The sequence below is a fragment of the Halichoerus grypus genome, chromosome 1, assembly GCF_964656455.1.
Source record: "Halichoerus grypus chromosome 1, mHalGry1.hap1.1, whole genome shotgun sequence".
In the NCBI taxonomy this organism is placed as follows: domain Eukaryota; kingdom Metazoa; phylum Chordata; class Mammalia; order Carnivora; family Phocidae; genus Halichoerus; species Halichoerus grypus.
The window spans coordinates 126,397,813-126,420,260 of record NC_135712.1 but is presented as its reverse complement, the minus strand read 5'-3'; the positions used below and the strand labels follow the sequence as shown (position 1 = coordinate 126,420,260).

Sequence of the window (22,448 nt, the reverse complement as noted above, 5' to 3'; positions counted from 1 at the left end):
AGACATTTCAATTAGTCATGGATAGCATGGACTCTGAAGACAAGGAAAAAAAAAAAACCTTAATCCTTTTCCCATTCTTTGTTGTTTCTAAAATCTCTTATTTACTTATTCCTCCAAGCCCTAGTACTTTGTCACTGATGAAGCATCTCAATTTCTTAAATTCTTGAGGTTCAAAGCACATGGAAACTAAATCAGTATAAAGAAAAATACATCTTAGGGGCGCCTGGGTGGCTCAATCAGTTAAGCATCAGAGTCTGATTTCGGCTCAGGTCATGATCTTAGAGTTGTGAGATCCAGCCCTATGTCAGGCTCTGTGCTGGGCATGGAGCCTGCTTAAGACTCTTTCTCTCCCTCTCCCTTTGCCCCTCCCTCCTAAAAAATACATTTTAGATTAAGCTGTAATTTAAAAAAACTGAATTTATGCTCAATTTCCTCTTAAAATTAATCACATAAATATGACATTGTTAGAAAATGGAAAATCTTACTCATCTATTCTCTCAAAAATATATATTAAGAGGCTACTATAATCTAGGTACTGTGCTAGGCTTTGGGACATGCAAAAGTATTTCTTTCCTCATCACCAGCCCTGGTTAATAAATGGTTTTATAGTTTGAAACAGACATCATTAAAAGATTTTATCTCTTTCTTAAATTGGATATTCAGGAAATAACCAATCTTCACATGCTTTGCTCTTTTTATCATTATTTCTATCTCTCTTCCCTCCCCTATCTCTTAAGTTTATCATATCAAAAAATGATTACACATTTTGCTACTCAATTTTTTCCCTTGCCAAATTCCTATTCTGTAAATTCTGGATTCATATTCACCCATGCCTGGTATTTGTTATTATCAAAAGCAAAATGATCTAAGAACAAAAATATAAAACTCCTGAAGACCAGAAAATATCATGAACAGTACACTAATAAATAATGGTGAAAAACAGGTTAAGAAAAATCAATTACCTGTGCTATTCCAGCCATTTTAAAATATGCAAGGGCAAGAAAGAAATTCCAGTTAGGGAGAATGGAATTAATTCCCCTGCAGCGGCAATATATTGAAATCAGTTCTTCTATTGATGGTATCCCTATAAAAACAGCACACACTATAAAATTTAATAAAGATATCATGGTGAATATTTCAAATGTAATAATATCACATATTTATATAATACTGAATAACCATTAATCCACATAACAAACATGTTCTGAATGTTGATTTCCAAAAGAATGATGTATATAAAGGGTTACATTTTATCATAAACTACTAAAAGTGAAAGGCTATTGTTCAGAAAAATCAAGAATAAAATGATGTAGAAAGATTTCAAAAGGGGTGCCTGGGTGGCTCAGTCAGTTAAACATCTGCCTTCGGCTCAGGTCATGATGCCAGGGTCCCGAGTCGGGCTCCCTGCTCAGTGGGGAGCCTGCTTCTCCCTCTCCTTCTGCCTCTCCCCTATGCTCGTGCACGCTCTCTCTCTCAGATAAATAAATAAAATCGTTAAAAAACAGAAACATTTCAAGAAACAAATAAAAGCTACTTATCTAAAATTGCAATATAATCTTACCTTTTAATTATGAATAAATATAATTTGATATTAATAGCAATTTAGGCAACATTATGGTTTCATACCTATGTTTTCTTGAAAGTAAAAATTTTGATTTATCCCTGGGACTGTCCGTGGCCAAAAGTAGAATACGGAGAGATGAGCTAAGTCTGACAAAGGATGACCAATGGTTGAAAGCTCCCAATCCAGTATAGCTATAACTCGAGACTGCAATTAAAAATAAAAAGGTTTTAACATATTTAATACAAAACTAAAACAGGGAAATAAATGAAATCCTATTTTCTATCAAAAGCAAGTCTTAGTTTACATAGTTTGTAGTCTTTACCTACAATGGCACATCTCATTTACCAAATAACTAATTAGCTTTGAATATGTAGAGCCAAGTCCGCTGGCTCCATTATTGGCCATCAGTTCTCTTGTATTTTAGTTTACATACCCTTAATATCTCTACTAATGAGGGGAAACAAAAGTAGTGAAATTGTTCAACTGAGGGTTAACTATGGTAAAGAAGAAATTCTAATAATTACTTAAAATTTAAGCATCTATGTCATGTCACGTCATGTACAGTTAAAGAGTTTGCTATCAGGACGCCTGGGTGGCTCCCTCTGTCTTCTTCTCCCTCTGCCTTGCCGCTCCCTCTGCTTGTGCTCTCTCTCTCTTCTGACAAATAAATAAAATCTTTAAGGAAAAAAAGAGTTTGCTCCGGTGATAAATCTTACAGCATAACAAATATCACATTGTTATGGCAACTAATTTTTTTTTGGCATTTTTTGTTTCTTTTTTTTTAAGATTTTATTTTTATTTATTTGACAGAGAGAGAGAGAGAGAGAGAGTGCACAAGCAGGGGGACAGTAGAAGGAGAGGGAGAAGCAGGCCCCAAAGCAGGGCTCGATCTCAGGACCCTGGGATCATGACGTGAGCTAAAGGCAGATGCTTAACCATCTGAGCCACCGAGGGGCCCCTTTCTTTTCTTTTTTTTAAAGATTTCTAAGTAATCTCTACACCCGACATGGGGCTTGAACTCATGACCCCAAGATCAAGAGCTGTATGCTCCACTGACTGAGCCACCCAGGTGCCCCGAGGCAATGGTAATTTTTAAAATGAGTTATTTCATGCTGTAGCTACAAAAATATAGTTGTTATAAAAGATACTATTTGTTTTATGACTATAAAATTCACAATTATATAGCAGCATAGAACAGTCATGTAATTTGAATTTCATAAAAACAGAAAACTTTCCTCATTCTACTTTATCACAATACATATCAAGGGAATATATATCTCATGTTAAGAACACAGGATATGATATTCAACTGTAAATACAAGGGGAAAAGCAATTTGCCAGAATACATATAGTTGAAACTATTTTTGTTTAAATAAAAAAGGTCATAAACCAATACTCAAAGTTGAAAGGATATACAACAAACTAATAGCAATGGCTGTGGTTATTCAAGGTATGGAGGAAGAAGGAGTCAGGTATAGGGAGGGGAACCTCCACTGGAGGTTTCGGTACAGAGGAGTGACCTGATAGAGTCTGTATTTTAGGAGGGTCACTCTCGCTGCTATGTTTCGAATAGACTGTAGGGGGGCCAGTGAGGAGGCTGCAGCAATCATCTACACAGGATTATCCAAGCCAGATAAAACAGCAGGCTCATCTAGGCAATGCAAATTACTGGGTTCCAAGCCTTTATATAACTTTCTCCCTCACCCCTCTGGCACACTTGTACATAGTATTGTAACTTTGTGGAAGAACAGACTTTGGAATAAGACAGACCTATATTCAAATCCTAGCTCCACCATTTATTGGCTGTGCAACTCTGGACAAATCTAGTTAACCTCTCTGAGCTGCAAATTTTCTCAGCCATAAAATACTTCTTATATAGAGTTAGTGTAAAAATTAAATGAGGGCAGGTAGCGTATCTGTTTTGTTTACCAGTTCCTAGCAAAGTCCCTGGCACATAATAGATTGCCAAAATTCCATGAATAAGTACAGAGCCTGGCATATAGTGGGCATTCAAAAATTTGCTATTATATCACTAAACTCTACCTCTGAAACTAAAAAAAAAAAAAATTGCTATTATAACTAAGGGAAAAATTGATCACCCCCTCTTCAATGATCTGACTTAAGACCTTTTATTGTTGTGGTTATACTGTACTATAAATTACGATATGAGCTAGAGTTGTTAAGAAAACAACAAAAAAGGATTGGACATATTTTTCTCTATATTACTCTATTTGTTTCTATGTTCTTAACATCCAAAGAAAAGCAGATGAGACACTTGCTTAAGAATTACCTTTTTTTCAATGAAAACTGGGAATCTTCTCTGGAGTTAAGTTTCAAGATATCTAAAACATTTTTTAGGTAGTTGCACAAAGCTATAAAACAATGGCCAGTGAGAAAAGCTGATGGTTCATCAATTAGTGTAAATTAAGTAGCAATAGTTTATCAGAATACCATCCATGCTTGTTTGTGTATAGAGCTATATCATGCTCAGCCTAACTCCTAGTAGTTAAAATGAACCTTTACTAGTTCATCTTCCTGCTAAAGAACTTATTACTAAAATGACTTCTGACAGTTTTTCTGAAACCTCAGCACAACAAACAGCTTTTCATTTTGCTGATTATCTTTTACATTGAATTTTATTTTTCCATGTGTGCTTTCTGTACTACTGAATGTTATTAACATGTATGTATATTACCTTTTCAAAACAAAAGAAACACATGCAATCCAACATGACAAAAAGTAGATGAAGAAGGCAGGGAAGAAGATATTAATAGAATTTTATATAAAAAGATAAAACTAGGGGTAAGGTTATTACATGAAATTAAATGTCATAGGTCATATACAGTTGTTAGTGTGGACAACAAAAACTGCTCTGAGTTTTCAATGGACAAAATAAAATGAGAATCATGACTAGTCAAAATATTTATAGTGTATATAGATTCAAAACAAATCAGCTGCTTAAGAGTGACAACTTTTCGTGGCAATGAAGCTTAAGAAAAATCTTACCCATCAATCTGCATGACAGAGATATTGCTGAAACGTCTTCAACAACATCAAGAGGACTTCAAGGGGCCTCTGATCCCCAGAAAGCAGCTTGGGCCAGAAAGCAACTAAGGACAAAAGTGAGTCAAGTAGAAGGCAAGACCATACACTGAAAGTGGGAATCTAAATGAGAAAAGCAACTTGGTAGTTTGAGAGGAATGGAAAAGATTTGAAAAAAAATTTAAATAATAGATTTTACAAAAAGATGTGGTTACAGCCTAGATGAAATTATGCAACATACATGTGTCCCACACCCCATTAACCTGATTCATGACTTTATTCTGAAGCAAAAATATAATGACCCAAGATTAGGGTTAGAGACTCTATAAAGTCAAGAGGTGAGAAGATTCTGGAATAATAAGTAATGTAAGGTCAGGAAACTTTATAACTCTTATATTACTTGTATATATTGACAAAGAATTATTAATTCAATTGACAATAAAGAAAGTAGTTTTTGAAATAATTGATCATGCCCCCATGGGCCAGGCAGGATAAGAAGTCAAATGAAGTCATTAGGGTCCATGGATTCTAAAGTAAGAGCAATCAAATTTGTAGCATCTCAGGGGAGGTATAAGAAATAAGAGAAACAGAAGGCAAAGCGGGTATGGTCAAGGACAAAGACACCCCTGAGGTTGACCAGTTCCAGTAGAGAGGAAAAGCAGTACAATGTAGAAAAAATTATATAACATTGCAAGTCTATAGGCTGGAGTTCAAGCCTGGTTTTACTACCAACGAGCATTTACTAAAGAATATTTTATCTTATTTTATTTACTTTTTATTATTTAAATTCAATTAGCAACATATAGTACATCATTAGTTTCAGATATAGTGTTCAATAACTTATCAGTTGTATATAACAGCCAGTGCTCATCACATCCTGTGCCCTCCTTAATGCCTATTACCCAATTACCCCATGCCCCCACCCACCTCCACTCCAGAAACCCTCAATTTGTTTCCTACAGTTAAGAGTCTCTCATGGCTTTTCTCTCCCTCTGATGACTTCCCATTTAGTTTTCCCTCCCTTCCCCTATGATCCTCTGTGCTGTTTCCTATATTCCACATATGAGTGAAATCATAATTGTCTTTCTCTGACTGACTCACTTCGCTCAGCATAATGCCCTCCAGTTCCCTCCACATCGATGTAAATGGTAAGTATTCATCCTTCCTGATGGCTAATATTCCACTGTATGTGTATATATATATATATATATACACACACACACACATGCACCACATCTTCTTTATCCACTCATCTGTTGATGGACATCTTGGCTCTTTCCACAGTTTGGCTATTGTAGACATTGCTGCTATGAACATTGGGGTGCAGATGCCTCTTCGGATCACTGCATTTTTATTTTTGGGGTAAATACCTAGTAGCGCAATTGCTGGGTCCTAGGGTAGCTCTATTTTCAACTGTTTGAGGAACCTCCATACTGTTTTCCAGAGTGTATGCACCAGCTTGCATTCCCGCCAACAGTGTAAGAGGTTTCCCCTTTCTCCACATCCTCGCCAACATTTGTTGTTTCCTGACTTGTTAATTTTAGCCATTCTGACAGTTCTGAGATGGTATCTCATTGTGGTTTTGATTTGTATTTCCCTGTTGCCAAGGGATGTACAGCACTTTTTCATGTGTCTGTTGGCCATTTGTATATCTTCTTTGGAGAAATGTCTATTCATCTCTTTAGCCCAATTCATGACTGGATTATTTGTTTTTTGGGTACTGAGTTTGCTAAGTTCCTTATAGGTCTTGGATACTAGCCCCTTATCTGATATGTCATTTGCAAATATCTTCTCCCATTCTGTCAGTTGCCTTTTAGTTTCGTTGACAGTCTCCTTTGCTGTGCAGAAGCTTTTTATCTCAACGAAGTCCTAATAGTTCATTTTTGCTTTTGTTTCCCTTGCCTTAGGAGACGTGTCTAGCAAGAAGTTGCTGTGGCTGAGGTCACAGAGGTTGCTACCTGTGTTCTCCTCTAGGATTTTGATGGATTCCTGTCTCACATTTAGGTGCTTCATCCATTTTGAGTCTATTTTTGTATATGGTGTAAGAAAATGGTCGAGTTTCATTCTTCTGCATGTGGCTGTCAATTTTCCCAGCACCATTTGTTGAAGAGAATGTCTTTTTTCCATTGCATATTCTTTCCTGCTTTGCCGAAGATTAGTTGACCATAGACTTGAGGGTCCATTTCTGGGTTCTCTCCTCTATTCCACTGATCTATGTGTCTGATTTTGTGCCAGTACCATACTATCTTCATGATTACAGCTTTGTAGTTGAGTTTGAAGTCCAGGATTGTAATGCCACCAGCTTTGGTTTTCTTTTTCAGCATTCATTGGCTATTCGGGGTCTTTTCTGGTTCTGTACAAATTTTGTATTATTAGTTCCAGCTTTGTGAAAAAAGTGGATGGTGTTTTGATAGGGATTGCATTGAATGTGTAGATTGCTTTGGGTAGCATAGACATTTTAACAATTTTTGTCCTTCCAATCCATGAGCATGGAATGTTTTCCCATTTCTTTGTGTCTTCCTCAATTTCTTTCATGAGTATTCTATAGCTTTCTGAGTACAGATCCTTTCCCTCTTTGGTTAGGTTTATTCCTAGGCATCTTACGGTTTTTGGTGCAATTGTAAATGGAACTGATTCCCTTATTTCTCTTTCTTCTCATTGTTAGTGTACAGAAATGCAACTGATTTCTGTGCACTGATTTTATATCCTGCCACTTTACTGAATTCCTGTATGAGTTCTAGTAATTTTGGGGTGGAGTCTTTTGGGTTTTCCACATACAGTATCATGTCATCTGCAAAGAGTGAGAGTTTGACTTTGTCTTTTCTGATTCGGATGCCATTTATTTCTTTTTGTTGTCTGATTGCTAAGGCTAGGACTTCTAGTACTATGTTGAACAATGGTAGTGAGAGTGGACATCCCTGTCATGTTCCTGACCTTAGGGGAAAAGCTGTTTTTCTCCATTGAGAATGATTTTTGCTGTGGGCTTTTCATAGATGGCTTTTATGATATTGAGGTATGTTTCTTCAATCCCTACACTGTGAAGAATTTTAATCAAGAAAGGCTGCTGTACTTTGTCAAATGCTTTCTCTGCATTTAGTGAGAGGATCATATAGTTCTTGTCCTTTCCTTTATTAATGTAGTGTATCACATTGATTGATTTGTGGATATTGAACCACCCTTGCAGCCCAGGACTAAATCCCACTTGGTTGTAGTGAACAATCCTTTTAATGTACCGTTGGATCCTATTGGCTAGTATCTTGGTGAGAATTTTGGCATCTATGTTCATTAGGCATAGTGGTTTGTAATTCTCCTTTTTGATGGGGTCTTTGTCTGGTTTGGGGATCAAGGTAATGCTGGCCTCATAGAAAGAGTTTGGAAGTTTTCCTTCCATTTCTATGTTTTGAAACAGCTTCAGAAGAATAGGTATTATTTCTTCTTTAACTGTTTGGTAGAATTCCCCTGGGAAGCCATCTGGCCCTGGGCTCTTGTTTGTTGGGAGATTTTTGATTACTGCTTCAACTTCCTTACTGGTTATGGGTCTGTTCAGGTTATCTATTTCTTCCTGTTTCAGTTTTGGTAGTGTATGAGTTTCCAGGAATGCATCCATTTCTTTCAGATTGCCTAATTTGTTGGCAAATAGTCGTTCATAATATGTTCTTAAAATTGTATTTCCTTGGTGATGACTGTGATCTTTCCTCTTTCATTCATGATTTTATTTATTTGGGTCATTTCTCTTTTCTTTTTGAGAAGTCTGGCCAGGGGTTTATCAATCTTATTCTTTCAAAGAACCAGCTCCTAGTTTCGTTGATCTGTCCTTTTTTTTCTGGGTTTCTATTTCATTGATTTCTGCTCTAATCTTTATTAATTCTCTTCTCCTGCTTGGTTTAGGCTTTATTTGCTGTTCTTTCTCCAGCTCCTTAGGGTGTAAGTTTAGCTTGTGTATTGGAGACTTTTCTAAGTTTTTGAGAAAGGCTATGTACTTCCCTCTTAGGACTGCCTTTACTGTATCACAAAGGTTTTGAAGAGTTGATTTTTTTTTTTTTTAAAGATTTTACTTATTTGAGAGAGTGAGAGACAGAGAGAGCACAAGCAGGGGGAGAGGAAGAGAGAGAGAGAGAAGCAGACTCCCAGCTGAGCAGGGAGCCTGACTTAGGACTGGATTCCAGGACCTTGGGATCATGACCTGAGCAGAAGGCAGATGCCTAACCAACTGAGCCACTAAGGCACCCCGAACAATTGTGTTTTTATTTTCATTTGTTTCCATGAATTTTTTAAAATTCTTCTTTAATTTCCTGGTTGACCCATTCATTCTTTAGTAGGATGCTCTTTAACTCCAAGTGTTTTGTCTGTTCCTTCCAGATTTCCTTTTGTGATTGAGTTCGAGTTTCAAAGCACTGTGATCTGAAAATATGCAGGGAATGATCCCAATCTTTTGGTATCAGTTGAGACCTGATTTGTGACCAAGTATGTGATCTATTCTGGAGAATGTTCCATGTGCACATGTGAAGAATGTGTGTTCTGTTGCTTTAGCATGGAATGCTCTGTATATATCTGTGAAGTCCATCTGGTCCAGTGTGTCATTCAAAGCCCTTGTTTCCTTGTTGATCTTTTGCTTAGAAGATCTGTCCATTGTTGTGACTGGGGTGTTGAAGTCCCCTACTATTAATGTATTATTATCAATGTGTTTTTATTAATTGGCTTATGTATTTGGCTGCTCCCATTTTAGGGGCATAAATATTTACAATTGTTAGATCTTCTTGCTGAATAGACCCTTTATATAGTGTTCTTCCTCATCTCTTATTACATTCTTTGGTTTAAATCTAATTTGTCTGATATGATTGCTACCCCAGCTTTCTTTTGATGTCCATTAGCATGAGAAATGGTTTTCCACCCCCACCCCCCCACTTTCAATCTGGAGGTGTCTTTGGGTCTGAGTCTGTTGTAGAGAGCATATGGATGGGTCTTGCTTTTTTATCCAATCTGATACCCTGTGTCTTTTGATTGGGGCATTTAGCCCATTTAGATTCAGAGGAACTATTGAAAGATGAATTTAGTGCCATTGTATTACTTGTAAAGTCCCTGTTTCTGTAGGTTGTCTCTGTTTCTTTCTGGTCTATGTTACTTCTGGGCTCTCTCTTTGTTTACAAGATCCCCTTTAGTATTTTTTGCAGGGCTGGTTTAGTGGTCACAAATTCTTTTAGTTTCTGTTTGTCCTGGAAGCTCTTTATCTCTTTCCATTCTGAATGACAGCCTTTTTGGAAAGTATTCTTGGCTGCATGTTTTTCTCATTTACTACCCTGAATGTATCATGCCAGCACTTTCTGGCCTGCCAGGTCTTTGTGGATTGGTCTGCTGCCAGCCTAATGTTTCTACTGTGGTAGGTTAAGAACATCTTGTCTCAATTTGTTTTCAGGATTTTCTCTTTATCTCTGCAATTTGCAAGCTTCGCTATTATATGTTGGGTGTTGATCTATTTTTATTGATTTTGAGAGGAGTTCTCTGTATGTCTTGGACTTGAATGCCTGTTTCTTTCCCCAGATTAGGGAAGTACCCAGGAATGATTTGCTCAAATATACCTTATGTCCCTCTCTTTCTCCTTCATCAGGGACTCCAATAATTCTAATATTGTTTCGCTTTACGGTATCACTGATTTCTTGAGGCCTCCGTCATGGTCCATTAGTTGTTTTTCCTCTTTTCCTCAGCTTCCTTCCTTTCCATCAACTTGTCTTCTATGTCACTTACTTCCTCTTCTGCCTCATTTACCCTAGCTGTTACAGCATCCAATTTAGACTGCATCTCAGTTAAAGCATTTTTAATTTTGGCCTGATTAGATTTTATTTCTGCACTAACAGATTCTCTAGTGTCTTTTATGCTTTTTTCAAGCCCCTTTAGTAACTTTATGATCATTATCCTGAATTCCAGCTGTGACATTTTACTTCTATCTGTATAGATTAGATCTGTAGCAGAGAGTATTACCTCTGGTTCTTTCTTTTGTTGTGAATTTCTCCTTCTAGTCATTTTGCCCAGAGAAGAATGGGTGAACTAGAGAAAATAAAAAATCAACCATGACCCAAGCAAAATAGACACTAAACAAATCTGAAACAGTCAGAAACCAGAAAAAGAAAAGAAAAAGAAAAAAAAGGGGGGTCAGAGAGAGACTATAATCTCCCAGGTGGAAAAAACAGGGTGATCCACTTGGTCCTGGGTGTATTTTGGTCTGTTTGTTAGAAGACACTAAATCCCAATATTGTAAAGAAAGCAAAACTTAAATATATATACAGAAATAAAATTTCATACAGTAAAAGGAAGCCAAAAATGAAGAATATGTCTATAAAATGTAAATGTAAAAACTGAAAGTTAAAAAAAACTTAAAAACAAAGAGTTGATAAAATAAGAAACTTGTTGAAAAGGAAAGAAAGAAAAGGAAAATTTTAAACTGAAAGATAAAGAAATCATGAGAAAAAAAGCTCAAAATCTATATTCTATTTTCCCCTAGTGCTGGAGTTTTGCTGTCCTGTGTGCTCCATAAACTTGGTGTTTGCCTGTTTTTCCAGCTGGTCTTCTGGGGGAAGGGCCTGCTGCACTGATTCTCAGGTGTCTTTGCCTGGGTGGAGTTGCACCACCCCTTGCCAGGGGGCCAGCCACCGTGTAAGCCGCTTCTGGTTGCTCTATGTGGGTTTTGTTTCCTGAAGGCTTTCCAGGCCTCTTTGGAGGATGAAAAAAATGGCCACTCCTGGATCACCAGCCCCGGAGTTGAAAGATCACAGTCCCCTCTCTTCAGTAAACCTTCAGGGATAGGTGGTCTTCACTTTTGTGTGTGCCAAACTCTGCAGACTGCTGTGGTGCACGCCCACACTGATCTTCCTAGGGAAAGGTGGAGGGTCACAGTCTTTCTGCCCTTTGCAGGGCCCACGCATGGAGAGCTGTCGCCTAAGCATGCCATGATTCGAGGTTTATGACGAACCGAGCTGAGAGCCCCCTCCCGGGCTCACTGACCATAACCAGTTTCCCCTGCTCCAGTGCTTGGGAACACTGCCAGTTCAGGCACCCCCATTCTTTCTGTGATTCCAGGGATCTCCTGAGGCCACACTGTCCCACCTAGGATTCTGCCCTACTTTACCACCTGAACAGCTTTCAGGCAGGGATGTCTCTCACTGGAGCAGATTTCTAAAGGTTCTGATTTTGTGCTCAGGGGCTATACCAATTTCTGGGAACTGGCTTGTGGAGGCCCCCTCCCCCTGCCATTTATCTTCTAATAGATCCTCTCGGATTCACTTCTCCACACCTCCTACCTTGCAAAAAGTGGTCGCTTTTCTATTTGTAGAATTCGTCGCTTTTCTATTTGTAGAATTCCAGAAATTCTTTTCTTACATCTCAGGTTGAATTCATAGGTGTTCAGAATGATTAGATAGTTATCTAGCTAAATTCAAGGGACCAGATGAAACGAGGTCCCCTACTCTTCCACCATCTTGCCTCCCCTATTTTATTTTATTATTTTATTTATTTGAAAGAGAGAGAGAGAGAGTGAGAGAGAGAGAGAGCATGAGCGAGGGGCACAGGAGAGGGACAAGCAGGCTTCCTGCTGAGTAGAGAGCCCGATTCAGAGCTCGATCCCAGGATCCTGGGATCATGACCTGAACTGAAGGCAGACATTTAAGTGACTGAGCCATTCAGGTGTCCCTACTAAAGAGTATTTTAAAATTATCTGTAATGTAGGGGTGCCTGGGTGGCTCAGTCATTAAACGTCTGCCTTCGGCTCAGGTCATGATCCCAGGGCCCTGGGATTGAGCCCCGCATCGGGCTCCCTGCTCTGAGGGAAGCCTGCTTCTCCCTCCCCCACCCCCTCTGCTTGTGTTCCCTCTCTCGCTGTGTCTATCTCTGTCAAATAAATAAAATCTTAAAAAAAAAAATTATCTGTAATGTAGGGGTGCCTGGGTGGCTCAGTTGGTCTAGTGTCCAACTCTTGATTTCAGCTCAGGTCATGATCTCAGGGTCATGAGTTCGAGCCCCATGTCAGGCTCCCTGTTGGATGTGGCGCCTGCTTAAGATTTTATCTCACCCTCTCCCTCTCTGAAAAAAAAAAAAAAAGTTATGTAAAGGTGTTGAAAAAAACCCAATTGCCACATTTTTTCTAGCAATAAAATTAAATTTTGTAACTATGCTTCTGCCCAACTACACTAACATTTAAGAGATAATGAAGGAAATTAAAAAGAAAAAGTCATTAAAAATACAAGTTTTGTTTGCATATCAAATCTTTTTTCTTCATAAGTTAATATATAAAAGGCTGCAAGATAGATGACTTCAGAAGAACCAGATTACATATATTTGTTATCTTAAATACATCTGACTACTAATTAATGAACGTAGATGAATTATCTCTAGGTTTATCTGTTTCTAATTAAATATATTTGTTTTTCAAGTTGAAATGCACATTAAACTCCTTAAACATTTCTCTGCCAGATGGGTAAGATTTATATTTAGAAAATTAACAATATTTTTCAGGAAGGCTGGATTTCTTTAAACATTGCAGTAAGCATGTTGTACTACGGAAATACTCGCTCAAACATGCTTCAAATACTTTATGTACAAGTAACTGGAAAATATGGATTACAAAACTGAGTAATGTGCTCTGGTTTTGCCATAACCTTTCGTAATCCTTTACTGGCTTACCACACACATTCCTGGAAGGTTTATCATTTAAGTTTGTTTTTGTCTTCTTTCTTGTGTTTTCTGATGATAAAAATAAAACATGCTATTCTTTGAAAAAAACCACAAAATGATAAAACCTCAAACCTTACTCATTACAGAAATGTACAACTTAAAAGTCTCCTATAATTTGATCCCTTACAACCACTGTTTAAGTCTTAGTATGTATTATGAAATATTTACTTCTACCTTAATAGTTTTATAAAGGATAGAGCTTGATAGGCAATTTTAGAAAAAAGCAAAATAGAGAAAGAGGGGAAAATAGAGAAAACAAAGGGAAAAGAAGAAGAAATTTGAAACAAGTTGAGCACAGCTATGCCAGGTACCAGCTACTTGCTCCATACTGATTACTTCATTTTAGCTTCCCAACAACCCTGAAATTTTGGTATTTCTTTATCCAATTTAAAAGGCACACAATGTTCAGTTTCCTGGCTTTGATAATATACTATAATTGTGTGAGATCCATTTGGGGAATTAGGATGATAGGCATACAAGATCCCTCTGCACTTTTTTTTTTTTTTTTTTTACAACTTCTTATGAGTCTATAATTATCTTAAAATAAAAAGTTAAAATGAGTGGTTCAAATGGTAGCATAGGAAGACCCTGAACTCAGCTCCTTCCACAGATACACCAAATCTTCAGCTCCACATAGAACAACTTTCTCTGAAAAAGACCTGAAAACTACCTGAACAGCTCCTCCACAATAAAAGATAGAAAGGCTATATCAAGGGCACCTAGCTGGCTCAGTCAGTAGACCATGTGACTCTTGATCTTGGGATTGTGAGTTCAAGCCCCATGTTGGGTGTGGAGATTACTTAAAAATAAAAAAAGGCTACATCAAGATGGGTAGGAGAGGTAGAGATGTAGTCTCACCAAAAATCCTACCCTTCAGTGTGGCAACCCATAAGCAGGAGGGATCTCATAAATATGGACTATATCCCTGAGGAGCAAGGGGATTAAGCCCCACTTCAGGTACTCCCATCCTTGGGATCTGCACCAGAGAGATGAGACCCTAAAATGTCTGGCTTTGAAAACCAATAGGATTCACATCCAGGAGAACCAAAAGGCTCCAGGAAACTGAGACTCCACTCTTAAAGGGCTCATGTATAGATTTACCCATCTTGGGACCCATCAAAAGCAGCAAGTTGAAAAGAACTTAGACCTTATATGAAGGAGATTCACTGGCCAATCTTAAAGCATCTGCTGGAGTGCCAGGATCTATTTGAACTCTCTCTGGGGATGCAGATGCTGGCAGGTGTCATTTTTGCACTCTCCCTGTATATCTTGCTAGTCCTGCTTGCCCTGTGGCACCACACTACTAAACCCAGCAAACAGGCATGGTCTGACCCTGTGCTACCACATGGCCCTGCCTCACTGAACTCAGCAAGTGGGCTACCCAGCTGGGTGCTCCCTTGAGGCCTCATCCCAGTAAATCCAGGGGATGGTATCATCTTGGCCCATCCCTCCTTTATGGCCCCACCAAAGCTGTTCACACAAGGGACACCCCTTGACTGTTGGCTCTGGTGGCCAGGGGGATTGCATTTCTGGGCTCCATGGGGCTGAAACAATCAGAGAGGCAGTCCTTGGCAGGCTATCACCCCCAGGACACTGCACAGACAGCAGAGTGAAACACATTTCATGTTCCTGTGACCATTCCTTTAAGACTGGGAGAGATAGGAGTTGTGCTTAATACATAGAAACAAAGACAGTGGCACCTGGGTGGCTCAGTCGGTTAAGCATCCAACTCTTGATTTTGGCTCAGGTCATGATCTCTGGGTTGTGAAATCGAGCCCTGTGTCGGGCTCCATGCTCAGTTGGGAGTCTGCTTGAGATTCTCTCTCTCCCTCTGTCCCTCCCCCCCTCAAATAAACAAATCTTTAAAAGAAGAAGAAACAAAGAGAATCAAGCAAAATGAGGAAAAAGGAATATGTTCCAAACAAGAAAACAAGATAAAACCCCAGAAAAAAACCATAATGAAATGCAGATAAGTAATTTACCTGATAGAGTTAAAAGTAATGGTCATAAAGATGCTCACTGATCTAAGAAGAATGGATGAACACAGCAAGAACTTCAACAAAGATAGAAATATAAGGAAATACTGAACAGAAGTCAAAAAGCTGAAGAATGCAATAAATGAACTGAAAAAATGCACAAGAGGGGTTCAACAACAAACCGGATAAAGCAGAAGAACAGATCAGTGACCTAGAAGATGGGGGAGTGAAACTCACCAAAACAAAATAGAAAAAAAAATTTTTAAAGTGAAGATAGCTTAAGGGACCTATGAAACAACATCAAGTGAAATGACATTTGTATTACAGGGGTCCCACAAGGAGAAAAGAGAGAAAAAGAAACAGAAAACTTATTTGAAGAAATAATGACCGAAAATTAGGGAAGGAAACAGAGTTGCAGATGCAGGAGTCCAGGACCAGACAGCTTCACTGGTGAATTCTATCAAATATTCAAATAAGATTTAATATCTATCCTTCTCAAACTCTTCCAAAAAACTGAAGAGGAGGGAATACTTCCAAACCCTATTTATTTATTTATTATTATTATTATTATTTTAAAATTTAAGTTATCTGTATACCCAACGTGGGGCTCAAACTCATGATCCTGAGATCAAGTGTCTTATACTCCTCCAACTAAGCCAGCCAGGTGGCCCCCAAACTCATTTTATAAAGCCAGCATTACCTTGGTACCAAGAACAGACAAGACACCACACACACAAAAAGGAAAATTACAGGCCAATATCCCTGATGAACACAGATGCAAAAATCCTTAATAAAATATTAGTAAACTAAATTCAACAATACATTAAAAAGGTCATACACTATGATCAAGTGGGATTTATTTCAGGGATGCAAGGATGGTTTAACATCTGCAAATAAATCAATGTTATATACCACATTGAGAAAATGATCATTTGATCATCTAAGTAGATGCAGAAAAAACATTTCACAAAATTGAACATCTATTCATAATAAAACTCTCAACAAAGTTGTTATAGTGAATGCACCTCAACATAATAAAGGCCCATATATAACAAGCCCACAGCAAACATACTCAATGGTAAAAAGCTGAAAACTTTTCCTTTAATAATTAGGAACAAGATAAGGATGCCCACTCTTGCCACTTTTATTCAACATAGTATTGGAAGTCCAGAGCAATTAGGCAAGAAAAAGAAATTAAAAAGCATCTAAATTAGAAAGGAAGAAGTGAAACTGTCATTATTTGCGGATAACATGATTTTTATATAGAAAATGCTGTAAGACTTCACCAAAAAACTATTAGAATAAACAAATTCAGCAAAGTTGCAGGATACAAAATCAACATACAACAATATTATGTTTTTATACTGTAACAATGAACTATCAGAAAGAGAAATTTAGAAAATTCCATTTACAACTGCACCAAAAAGAATAAAATACCTAGGAATAAATTTCACCAAGCAGGTAAAAGATCTGTACAATGAAAACTATAAGACACTGATGAAATAAATTGAAGAACACACAAACAAATGGAAAGATATTCCATGCTCATGGATTTGAAGAATTAATATTGTCAAAATATCGATATTATCCAAAGCAATCTATAGATTCAATGCAATTCCTATAAAAATTCCAATGGCATTTTTCACAGAAATAGAGCAAAGAATCCTAAAATTTGTATGGAACCACATAAGATCCCAAAGAGCCAAAGCAATCTTGAGAAAGAATAAGCTGGAAGCATCATACTTCCTGATTTCAAATTATATCATGCTATAATAATGAAAACAGTATTGGCATAAAAACAGACATAAAGATAAATGGAACAGAATAAAGAGCCGAGGGAAAAAACCCACATGTATATAGCTGATTATTTATGACAAAGGAGGCAAAAATATATAATGGGGAAAAGACAGTCTCTTTAATAAATGGTATTGGAAAAACTGGACAGCCACATGCAAAAGAATGAAAATATACCACTATCTTACACCATACATAAATTAACTCAAACTGGATTAAAGACTTGAATACAAGACCAGAAACCACAAAATTCCTAGAAGAAAACATAGGCAGTAGGCTCCTTGACACTGCTCTTCGCAGTATTTTTTTTTTTTGTAACTGATTCCCAAGGCAATGGCAACAAAAGCAAATATAAACAAATGGGACTACATCAAACTTAAAACCTTCTGCACAGCAAAGGAAACCATCAATAAAATAAAAAGGCAACCTCCTGAATGGGACAAGGTATTGGCAAATTATATATCAAATCAGGGGTTAATAGCCAAAATAGATAAAGAAGTCCTATAACTCAATAACAAAGTAACAATCCAATTAAAAAAATAGGTAGAAGTTCTAAATAGAAATTTTTCCAAAGAAGACATACAGATGGCCAACAGTCACATGAAAAAAATGCTCAATATCACTCACCATCAAGGAAATACAAATCAAAACCACAATGAGATATCATCTCACACCTGTCATAACGGCTATTTTCAAGAAGATAGAAAATAACAAAAAAAGAAACATTCTAATTTTCTCTCACAAAAAAAAGAAATGTACTCTAATTTTCCCATTTACTTATGAAATCTAAAAAATGAGGTGGGAGGCGCCTGGCTGGCTCAGTTGGAAGAGCATGTGACTCTTGATCTTCGGGTTATGAGTTTGAGCCCCACATTGGGGGGTAGAGTTTACTTAAGAAAATAAATAAAGGGGGCATTTAAAAAATAAGTAAAAAAAATTAAAAATGAGGTGGAAAAGATAAATTATTAACTAAAATTAAATTTTAACATTTCACAGCTTTCGATGCCAGTCCACAGTGTATCTTTCCTTCTGACCGTTCTTGTAGTTCACTTTGTATGACACACTTTAGCACTTGGGTATATATTGTTTTCTGCTCTTAGCTAATTATTTTTTTCTCTCCATTTGTATTTTGAGCTCATTAAGAGCTGTACTTCCTTTCCAACCCTATCTTTCAGAGTAAATAGTTGGTAATGAATAAATGCTAGTTGACTTGTACTCTGCCAATCATATGTTACTTCTATAAAAAATTAGCTACAATATTTACAGGAGGCAGAAATTGATTAAATTTAACTATTAATTATGGGTTTATTGGGTAGAAAGTAGAAGACATTTTACTTGATACCATATCATCCTAATACATTAAAAGAAAATGCTATATGTCACAAATCAGTACTGCAGCTAAATAGCTTCATGCTCTGCCTCTACCAGTTGTTTCTTTTTTAAAAAATGACTCTTCCAACTATAGAATATTCTGCTTTTCTAAAGGAAGATGACACCTGTTTGACAACTTTATTCCTATAAGAAATGGTTTTCTAATATGAAATTAAAAAATTAAAAGGGAATAACTATATGGTACTTAGTGTTACACCATTACTTTCAGCATATTATGACTAATCCTAAATTTAAACATCTTGGTTGATGACACAAAATTCAAGAGATCTAGGTCTGAATTTTTCCTTTCTTGTTTAAGCAATGAGTAGAAAAGTACATAGAACACATTGAAGACTCTGACTTATTCAAAGATAGGCTCCTAAAATATTAACGACTCAAATGATACAGATCAAATATAGGCCTGATGCTGCTAGGTTTTAAGGTATAAACTTTTAAAGTTTTTCCAGGTTATTAGTTAGCATTCTTTAATCTTCCTAATCCATATTTAACAAAGTTATTTCAGAATTCATCAGTGCCATTAACAAAAGTTTACCCATACACATATATAATTACATATACATAATTTTAATATCCATATTGACTTTCCTATAAAAAGTTTTCTGTCCTGCTGGTGAATGTGCTCATGTCTGTACGTTATATTTGAACTTTGATTTGATATAATACTACTTTAATTATGACAGTAATGTAATTTATAATGCTATTTTTCTCCTGTCTTCTTCCTATAGGGAAAGAACATGAAACCCAGAAGCTTGGCACATGAATTCAGAGCAGCTCTTCTTGCCCTAATACATCTTAGCATTCTGAGAAAATTAATGAACCCAGAAAAACCTCTTTTAGGAAGTAGGATTCAGGGAACTATAATCTTTCACGTTAATGTCAGAACACTAAAGGCCAAGTGTCTTGTCGAACGGCATACAGGTAATGAGGTGAACTGAAGTGGTTTCCTCATTCCCACCATACTCCTCCAATCCCAGGCCTCACTGTCTGTGTTCCATGGAAGAGGGTTATAGTTCTGAATTGTTTGTACCCTTTATAAAGATTACACTGTGTATATTTCCACAGAGCAAGGTCACATTAATCTCACACAATTCTTTCAAAACCTCAAAAGAGGTTTTTGGAATTCCGTCCTCCCTGAGCTTATACATATACACATATATTTAAAGATTTTATTTATTTATTTGACAGAGGGAGCACCAGCAGGGGGAGTGGCAGGCAGAGGGAGAAGGAGAAGCAGGCTCCCGGATGAGCAGGGAGCCTGATGCAGGGCTCGATCCCAGGACCATGGGATCATGACCTGAACTGAAGGCAGACGTTTAACCGACTGAGCCACCCAGGCGCCCCTCTGAGCTTATAATTAATCAAATTAAAAATTCTTCATGAGATAAGAAAAGGAACTGGAAATGAACCAAAAGAGCAAGAACCTGGATAAGCTAAATATTTTTTGTAGATGAAAAACTTTTCTGAAGAAAACAGTGACATGCATATAAATTCCCAAATCCTATTTAAGTAGTAAATCAGATATCCTGAGGGTTAGACTTGGCCTTAAAGGTAGGCAGCTACCTATGCCCGAAAATCTGCAGGACTCATTCCTAAATGTTTTGAGTGGTGAAGACAGTCCCAAAGGTAGGGGAAGCGTGAGGCTGGGTTGGGCTCCTTCAGAACCCTGAGGGGAACATCTACCTGGTACTTGTGTCCCAAATCAGAAGTGCTAAGACCTACTTAATTTATTATAAATATGGCTTACAGTACCTCTGTAGGGTGGAAAACTATGTTATCTAGTTTGTAATCTCCATGAATCAAATTTTCTTCATTGTCATTATCTGGCAAGTTTTTCATTAGCCAGTCAGATAGCTGTTTCATGGCAGGGATGTCCTGATGAGCTACAGCTTGATATTGCTCTGTCCAGGTTGATACCTAAAGATATACAAATAAAAATTATGGAGCTGAAAGTAGAAGTAAGATCCAACAATTCTAAAATTAAAACAAAATTCGATTATATCAAATTTGGTCTTATTCCTAAATGCTCAAGACAAATGCCTATAAGTGACCTTCACATGAGCCTAAAACATTTTTTTAAAAAGCCTTAAACATTTAAATCTCTCTTCCATCTAGTTCATTTTGCTAACCTAGATTTTTATCAGGAAAAAAAAAAATACTGGCATAGGAATCAAGAAATGTGGGTTCTAGTCTTTTTTCTGCAATTATTTTGTGGAAGAAAAAAGAATGTACACAAACACATACACACAAATAAATAAGAATAGGAGATTTCTGGAAGGGTCACAAGAAATAAGTAATCACTGAAAAAGGAAATATGGGGGCTAGAAGAAGAGATATTTTTACTTTTCATTTCAATAACTTTTCTTATTACCCACAGAATCTTCTAAATATATTTCAGGTATAAGAAATGCAAAGACTTTTTATTATTCTTAGAATCAAATGAAACAACTCAAACTCTTCTCAAAGTCCTCCATCAATTGAGACCATATTATTTATCAGCTTATAGTTCTCTCCACATTCCCCAAGGTATTCTGTTCAACTTAGTGCAGTAAAGACCTTCATCTTTGGAATCATACAGACCTGGGTATAAATTATGTCTAAGCCACTTATTCATGTATTATTTGATATCCATTAGCCTTAGATTCCTCATCTACAAAATGGGGGTAATAATATTTATGTCTTAGGGTTGCTACAAAGATTTAAAAAGAGTAGGTCAGCAACTCACCTACCATGGGACCTGGCATATAATAAGTACTCTCTAAATCTTGGTTCCCTTCTCTCTTCAGTCAGCCCCCTCAAAAAGACATACAAACAAAAGGAAATAGTCCCGTACATATCTGGTCTAGCTGTCCCTTTGAAATGTTCACCATGTCTTCCCTATCACTCTTGATTTTCTCTTTCCTTATATATACAATGCAAGACATATCTCTCCCACAAAGCTTCCCCCACCTAAGCAAAGGCACACTGACATCCACCCTCTGAATGGAATAGCTCTCATCATGAGTACCAAACCATTTACTACTAGATTAAATACTCCTTTATTCTATTTTCAAGTTCCATGTAAATGAGATTCATGTACAGGTCTCTCAAAAAATGACCAAAAGTTCCTCTAGGGAAAGAAGTTACTTTTATTTTCTTGACATTTAACACAGTACTCAGCAAGTATTAAACACATAGTCGTGCTTAATAGATATGTTAACTTAAAAAGGGAAACTGTATAGAAAATATATTGATAAATTAAATGAAGAGGCTGAAAAGCTTTAAATTTGTATGCATGTACATGTTGTTAGTTATAGAAGCTTAGGCTAAAAAAACCTGATCTAAACATATAAAATTATTTTATGCTACCAAGAAGCCAATATAAAGGCTGATATTAAAAGTTATACCCAAGTTTCAGGAAAGTATAAAATAGGTTTTTATTTTGACTAATAACATATATTATTTCCAAGACCTTGAGAAAAGGAGCTCTTTATGTGGATGTATTACCTGTCTTTTGCAATAGCCAGCACCTCGACCATAACCTTCCAGCTGCAATGACTGTACATTCAAGGAATGTAAGTGAGCCAAGGTTTCTATCATGGCCACATACATGGCTGAGCGTTCTGCTGGGCTAACTCCAGGAATTGTGAAATCACGAAAGATTCGACCCTATGGAAACAATTACAACAAATAATTTAAAACAAAATAAATGTTTTCATACCAATTATTTGCTGTCATAATCCCCCATTGCCTCAAAAAAAAAAAAAAAAATCAGGATAATAGTTTACAACCAAAAACAATTCTTTGTAGAACATGCTAGAAAAACATTCTTTTGAGGAACGTGTTCAATAGAGTATATGTGCCAAAGGAAAAATACAAGGACATTCCAAGTTGAACATAAAGGACAAAAACTACTCTCAAGTTACATTTTGCAAAAAAACACTTTTTTTAAAACACTTTGAATTTATTGTGCTTAATGGATT

The 22,448-nt window shown here is 36.8% G+C and overlaps 1 protein-coding gene across 2 annotated transcripts in view; it reads right to left on the bottom strand.

The window, feature by feature from the left end:
- Positions 1 to 22,448, bottom strand: part of ACAD11 (acyl-CoA dehydrogenase family member 11) — a 99,450-nt gene that overhangs the window by 67,451 nt on the left and 9,551 nt on the right. For both annotated transcript variants that reach the window (XM_078071736.1, XM_078071738.1), the window contains exons 4-7: positions 21,973 to 22,134; positions 20,239 to 20,403; positions 1,627 to 1,768; positions 963 to 1,084 (exon numbers count right to left, since the gene is read on the bottom strand). In XM_078071736.1, the coding sequence (XP_077927862.1) occupies positions 963 to 1,084; positions 1,627 to 1,768; positions 20,239 to 20,403; positions 21,973 to 22,134 (591 nt within the window). The remainder of the gene's footprint in view (positions 1 to 962; positions 1,085 to 1,626; positions 1,769 to 20,238; positions 20,404 to 21,972; positions 22,135 to 22,448) is intronic.